General features: G+C 48.3%; 1 protein-coding gene across 1 annotated transcript in view; it reads right to left on the bottom strand.

Annotated features, from left to right (window-relative positions):
• The window catches only part of unc80 (unc-80 homolog (C. elegans)), a gene marked incomplete at both ends in the record, with an annotated part of 44,971 nt that overhangs the window by 10,306 nt on the left and 27,165 nt on the right, over positions 1-7,500 (bottom strand). The window contains 15 exon segments of the mRNA XM_080531829.1: positions 42-134; positions 304-474; positions 819-915; positions 2,784-2,922; positions 3,306-3,440; positions 3,688-3,953; positions 4,243-4,423; positions 4,673-4,774; positions 4,890-4,979; positions 5,081-5,175; positions 5,630-5,813; positions 5,949-6,035; positions 6,189-6,289; positions 6,550-6,693; positions 7,204-7,335. Of these exon segments, the coding sequence (XP_080387955.1) occupies positions 42-134; positions 304-474; positions 819-915; positions 2,784-2,922; positions 3,306-3,440; positions 3,688-3,953; positions 4,243-4,423; positions 4,673-4,774; positions 4,890-4,979; positions 5,081-5,175; positions 5,630-5,813; positions 5,949-6,035; positions 6,189-6,289; positions 6,550-6,693; positions 7,204-7,335 (2,017 nt within the window).

The following is a 7,500-nucleotide window of genomic DNA, read 5'->3' as shown; positions in this document are numbered from 1 at the left end:
TGTGGAACCTGTTTTTCCCTTCTTGCCCACCCAGTCCTCACCTGGTGTTGCCCACTCCTGACATGGTATGGTTGGCTGTGGTTGCCCCCTTGTGGCCTTGGTCACAGCGACTTATCTGGGGGGCTGTCATGGGCCTGAGAAGGGAGGGGGTACAGGGGGGGTGATAAGCTTTATGTAGTATGTAGTATGTGGAAACATCCATTTGAATATATAACAAAACACTATAAATCCTATCGAAATATGAGAGGGGTCTGGGGTCTTCGGGTGTGTTGTGTGTCTGTTTTCCATCTCTGTGGGTCTGACCGTGTGAGGGTCTCGGAGCTGTAGAGCAGGGCCTGCAGGGAGGTGGCCAGGGCGGCGATTGCAGCGATCTCGTCCCGCGCGGCGGAGACAGACTCCATGGACACGGTGTTGCTCTTCAGCTTCTGGAGGAAACACGGCACCAGGGCCTCCAGCACCATCAGCATCTGCAGGCTGCAACACACGCACACGCACACACACACACACAGACACAGACACACACACAGACACAGACACAGACACACACAGACACAGACACACATGCACACACATACACACACACACACACACACACACACACATGCACACACATACACACACACACACACACAGACATACAGATTCACACACGCACATGCACACACACACACACACACACACACACACACACACACACACACACACACACACACACAAAGAAGACAACACGGAGAGAGGACGATTTTTTGGGGGTATTTAGTCGGTTTTTCCAACGGAAAACAGAGCTAGTGGTGACTGGTGATGAAAGCCAGCCCTACCTCCTGAAGGACTCGGGGGCGTAGGCCGTCACTGTCACACACAGCTTAATGGCCTCACTGATGGAGAAGGCCAGGTCCTCGTTGCCATAGCAAAAGTCTGAGGGGGGGAGACACAACATACATCCATAACACCATCTGTCAGACGCAGAGGAAGCACTTTCTACAGTCAGTGAGTCACTGGGTCTCATAGGTGTGTGTGTGTGTGTATCAGTGGCGGCTGGCCGATAGAGGGCGCTGGGGCGCCGCCCCCACCTTCACTTCCTAGTTGCGATAAAAAATAAAATAAAAAGTTTTTATTTTAAATAAACATTGTTTATTCACAAAATGCGGCTGATATTCTGTCGGCGCCTATCAGCATTCATTAAAAATCCTCCAATACAATAAACATTTTTATCTGTGTGTGTGTGTGTGTGTGTGTGTGTGTGTAAAACTCACTGTTAAAATACATAGGGGAGAACGCGGGGCGCCGGTCAATTGCAAGTCTATGCCAGGACGAATACTTTTGGCTTACACGTGAGCTGTAGCAGCGCTCCAATTGGCTGTCTCTATTTCTTGGCCAGGGCGCACAAATGTGCGTCCTCCTGAATCTCCGGTTGTATTGCAGACAATGCATTATGCTGAGGACTCCCGACTTCCGGTTTTCCGGACTTCGGGCTTCCGGAGTATTTTAAATGAACATTCGTAATGTCTGTCTCTGATGTTCATGGTCAATTAAATCAGCCTATTTTGTGCAACTAATAATGTTCCTGCTAATGGGTTAACCAAGCAGCCTCGCACCTAACGTGCAAGCACCTATCTTCGAACTATTCATAGCAATATGCGCGGGGCAAGGCGTACGGGTAAACACGGCTCATGTTCTGTCATCAAAGGTAAGAGTTGGTTTTCTTTAACTCAGCTGATGCATTGTTGTGTTTCTGACATGGTCTGGTTGTGTTACAGACATGGTCTGGTTGTGTTACAGACATGGTCTGGTTGTGTTACAGACATGGTCTGGTTGTGTTACAGACATGGTCTGGTTGTGTTTCTGACATGGTCTGGTTGTGTTACAGACATGGTCTGGTTGTGTTACAGACATGGTCTGGTTGTGTTTCTGACATGGTCTGGTTGTGTTACAGACATGGTCTGGTTGTGTTTCTGACATGGTCTGGTTGTGTTTCTGACATGGTCTGGTTGTGTTTCTGACATGGTCTGGTTGTGTTTCTGACATGGTCTGGTTGTGTTACAGACATGGTCTGGTTGTGTTACAGACATGGTCTGGTTGTGTTACAGACATGGTCTGGTTGTGTTTCTGACATGGTCTGGTTGTGTTTCTGACATGGTCTGGTTGTGTTTCTGACATGGTCTGGTTGTGTTTCTGACATGGTCTGGTTGTGATACAGACATGGTCTGGTTGTGTTTCTGACATGGTCTGGTTGTGATACATCATTGAATGTGTTGACCTGCTGTGATGTGTTGACCACCATCACTCTCCATCATCATCCATCATGTGTCTATGAAATAGATAGTTACTGTACTACTGACTGCAGCATTCATCTCTGCTCATTGATGTAGCCATGTCACACAGACACATAGTACACATATTCATCTGCTACCTTTATTAACCTGAGTGTAGCTGTGAGGCCTGTACTAGCCTTGTTGACTAGACTTCCTCCTTGTCTGACACTGGGTATTGGACCGTACCGACGTCCATAGACCGGTCACTCTTCCACCTCAGTGTCTGTAGTTGACAGGGTAACTTCTCCATGGCCCACACGGTCATTTTAAGGGTGAACGTTGAAATTATACAACGGTTGTAACGCCAGTGCGTGTTCTATGCGCGTGCACGCGCGAAAAAATCATGCACGCGAGAAAAAAAATCGCGCGCTGTGCGCGCGAAAGAGGACCCCCCCGCCACACTGCTGTGCCCCACCCAAAAAAATTTGCACCAGCCGCCACTGGTGTGTATGTGTGTCTGGTGGTGTTTACCCAGCGATCGCAGGGGCTTCTCTGCCTTCACCAGCTCCAGAGCATCCAGGGCATCCGTGGTCTCTCCCTCCAGAGACACCAGCAGGTCAAACAGACACTGGGCAGACACTCCCTTAGACAGCCCTGTACTGGTGCTGGTCTAGGAGAGACACATCGTGAGCTTAGAATGATAAGGTTCTATCTCCGTTTGTAGTTCAGAGATATTAAGCATCAAAGTTGTTACATTCCATTATGTTTTGTGAGATGGAACCTTTGTATTTTATTAATTACTAACTCAAAAATGTCAACATTTTAAAAATAATAACACCACACAGGCATTAATAAACACCTAATGGATCAGATTATGTAAAAAACTAAATGTTGACAAAAATGGAGATAGAACCTTATAATTCTAACGTCACGACATGACAGAAGACGAAGATGAAATCACACAATAATGAGCATACGCACACTTAAAAGAAACCCACGCATTCCACTGCCTCTACCATGTCGGTGAGTGTCAATGAGGGGGGAGGGTCTTACTGTGAACTCCAGCAGTGGTGCCACACTAGCAAACAGCTGCAGGATGAAGGGTTTGCGGTGGAGGACGTAGAACTGCCTGCAGCAGAACTCGATGCCCTGCCTCAGCAGAGGGTTACTCTCATAGTCGGCGTAGGCCTGGAGCGGCGTGGAGGCGGGGAAACAGATTGTCAACAACGATCTCATCAGGAAGGTGGTGATACTTCAACATGAGAGACATTGGTCGCAGCACTTCGGAGTTGCTATTGTGCATAGTCGTTATTATTCACCCGTTATTGTAAGAGGATGCCACATAGTATTTCTTACAATGTATTTGTATCCTACTGATGCATCAACATATCGATATCCACCTCTAGTCATCTGACTCCCTCCCGGACGTACCCACCTGCAGCATAGTGGGCAGGATCCACTGGTACCCACTGAGGGAGAAGAGGTGGTTGAAGTGCACGGCCGTGTTGATGGCAGTGGCGGTGTACTGCCTGAGGAGGGCGCTGTCCTCCGGGTGCAGGAGCAGAGCCCCGTTGAACACGTTCAGGAACAGCATGATCTCGTCCCCCCAGGGGTACTCGCTGGGCATGCCCAGGAACATCTCCTCCAGGAGCTTGATCCACAGGACCTTGTGGAGGGTGTCCAGGCCAAACAGCTCCTTCCCTGGGAAACGGGAATGGGGCGTGAGCAGAGGTTCACTCACAGAGGGGACAGAGAGGACTGTTGTACTCGGATGGCTTGCGAAGACAATTCGAGGGGTAAGATTATTCAATCACGACAGGGGGGCTTAAAGGTCACGATCTATTACACACCCATACCATGAACCGTAATCAAATATAATGTGATGCGGTGGTGACTAATCTCCAACATGTTTTCAGACAATAGACCTCAATGTTGTGGTCACTCCCCCCCCCCCCCCCCCCCCCCCCCCCCCCCCCCCCCTCCGTCCTACCCTGTGGCTCGTTGAACAAGGAGAACTCAGCGTCGATGGCCGTCCGAGGGAAAGAGGGCAGACGTAACAAGTCCTCCTGAAGCAGGGAGACGTGGGATTGCTTGTGTGCCGCCGGCATGTTCTGAGTGAGGGAGATGAGGAAGAGGACGCGACCCACCTCCTCCAGCTTGCGAGAAAACACCTGTGGGAGGGAGAGGAAGGCTCTGAGAACACACCAGGGATTCAGACAGACATATGCCTTTTGTTCTTGATGATCACAGCCAAACTGAGAACTGAGAGATTTCAACTTGAGATGACTCCCATGCCACTAGTGTATCAAACCCAATCACACACGTGCACACACACACGTGCACGCACACACGCACACCCACGCGGCGCGCACACACACACACACACACACACACACACACACACACACACACACACACACCTGTTTCTGAATGAGCTCCTGGCCTTTCTCTGGAAGCATGTGCACCAGGTTGAGTTGGGGAGAGACAGACCTCCGGAATGGATAGATATCCCGTACATACGTCTATAGGAGAGACAGTAGATCATCACTGTATGTAGCGTAGGGTTAGCTCTTACAGCACATAGAGTCATAAACATTTTGACCACGCTATTCGGCTCCACACTCTCAAAAGACCAACCTTGGAGTAGTGTATGAGATTCCAGCGCTTGTCCATGAGGAAATAGTGTGCCGACCGAGCCTCAGGAATGTTGAAGAATTCCAGACACTCCTGTGAAGAAAAGGGAGCAAGGTGCCAACTCATTAGGCTAACATGCTAACTCTCACATTATCCACCAGTGCTGGTTCACCTCTGGTGAGGAGGTGGCTTACCTTGAGCAAGGCCTCAAACTGAGTGTCCTCATGTACAGGCAGCTGGGTGGGAATATCACACTCATTCTGACCGTGCACAACCAGCGTCTTGGTTCCTGCAAAACCCATACATAGAGTGTTACTATCCACATGAAACAGTCAACAAAACAAAGAGGATAATACGTGAGCTTAGAATGATACGGTTCTATCTCCGTTTAGGGTAGTTCAGAGATATTGAGCGTCAAAGTTTTTACATTCCATTATGTTTTGTGAGATGGAACCTTTGTATTTTATTAATTACTAACTCAAAAATGTCAACATTTTAAAAATAACACCACACAGGCATTAATAAACACCTACCGTAATAATCATTAATAAACATAATGAATCAGATTATGTAAAAAACTCAATTTTGACAAAAATGGAGATAGAACCTTATAATTCTAACGTCACGAATAGTCTTTAGTCAGTGTTCATAATGGGGGTTCCCCAGTGAGTATCAAACGCCCCTACGGTTTCCCAACAGCACAATGTGTTCAGACAATAAAGCTTGAATGAATGTCAACGTACCTGGCATGGAGGCAGTGACGAGCAGCTTGACCTCACACTGCTCCTTCTTCATGGTCTGTTTGAGGTCCTTGAAGAAGAGGCCCTCCACGTAACCCACCACCTCCCACAGGAAGGTCAGAGTGGCTGAGATCGCGTCCATGCCCCACTCACACGGTGTCCTGACAAAGTACATGATCAGACCCACCTGAGAGAGAGAGAGAGAGAGAGAGAGAGAGAGAGAGAGAGAGAGAGAGAGAGAGAGAGAGAACAAAATGCATGCATAAAGATTGTCTTCAGATCGTCAAGTTGATAGTTGATGACCGATTCTTCCAAGTCTCACCAGGTAGTTAAAGAGGATGTGAGAGGTCTGGGCTGGTAGATCCCCAATGTTGAGCAACAACTTCCTCAGCATGTACATCAGCTCATCCTGAGACAACCAGGTTAGAGGTTAGAGGAATTCAACCCAAACTCAACAGCAAATACACAAAATGGCCATCTGCCTTGAGCTATTCTGAGGGTTGAACGGAATGTTCTGGAAGACAGGGCAGTGAGTCGTCTGTCGGACAGACCGTTCCTCTACCTGTCTGTTGCTGACGGTGAGTTTCTCCAGGAAGTGTCTGAGCACCAAGGCCGGGTCCTCAATCAAGCAGTTCCACAGAATCTGCTGGGCTACTGCACTTACTGAAGGATCATGGGAAAGTGAGTTTCATGGGAAAGTCAGGGCAGGATGAACCATTGCCTACTACTACTACTACTACTACTACTACTACTACTACTACTACTACTACTACTACTACTACTACTACTACTACTACTACTACCTACTACACATGACTTTTGGGGAACCTTAGTATTACAGTTGACCTACAGTAGAGTAGAACAGTGCATGTATGGGACTGTATGTGAGTATTCGTTTACGGTCGTCGAGGAGCAGCCCTTACCCGCCACACCGTCCTCACGCACCTCCCCGTCCTCCATGAGGTGCACTATGGGTAAGACGGCAGCGCAGATGCACGCCGGGAAGACCGCCTGAGGGGGCTGCAGCATGTGATGAGTGGGCGTGTGCTCAGTGGTATTCTCCTCGTCTGGAGGGAGCGAACGACAGACATCCGACATGTATAACCTGCATCTCCGTTTCATTTAGGCTTACCACTTGACGTTAGAATTATAAGCTTCTATCTCCATTTTTGTCAAAATTTAGTTTTTTACATAATCTGATCTATTAGGTGTTTATTAATGTGTGGTGTTATTTTTAAAATGTTGATTTTTTTGTTTGTTAGTAATTAATAAAATACAAAGGTTCCATCTCACAAAACATAATGGAATGTAAAAACTTTGACGCTCAATATCTCTGAACTGCCCTAAACGGAGATAGAACCGTATACTTCTAAGCTCACGACTTGTCAAAGCCTATCAATGACAGCACACAATCATCTTTTGTGAAAATAATACATACATGTACAAAGGTTCCCGTGCATCCTATTTGTGTGAAGATATCCTGTTATCTCGTTGTCATTGGGTATGCCTGTTGAATGTACTGCATGTGTGAACTTGAGTGAGTGGGACAGGGGGGGGGGGGGGGGGGGGTTTCGTACCTTCAGCACTGACCACGGAGCGGACCGACCACACGGAGCCCCTGCGGAAGGAGTAGTTCCGGTGGGAGTTACTGGAGGCGCAGGACGGACTGACGGACAGGCGGCGCGACGCCAGGTTGACCACCTCTTCTGCTGGCAGGGAGGGAGATTGTCTCAACGTGAGGAAATGAGCACGGTGTGAAAGAACTAAAGCATGTTGGTGCCCAAAGGGGCTGAGGTCTAATCTAGCGTTCTACAACTATCAAGCGTTTTTACAATGGCCTCTCGTTCAACCCATTCGCACACGCATTCGCACAC

Source organism: Nansenia antarctica (genome assembly GCF_963989245.1).
Source record: "Nansenia antarctica genome assembly, chromosome: 5".
Lineage (NCBI taxonomy): Eukaryota > Metazoa > Chordata > Actinopteri > Argentiniformes > Microstomatidae > Nansenia > Nansenia antarctica.
Note: the sequence above shows the minus strand (reverse complement) of the source record. Positions and strands in the feature narration are given on the sequence as shown.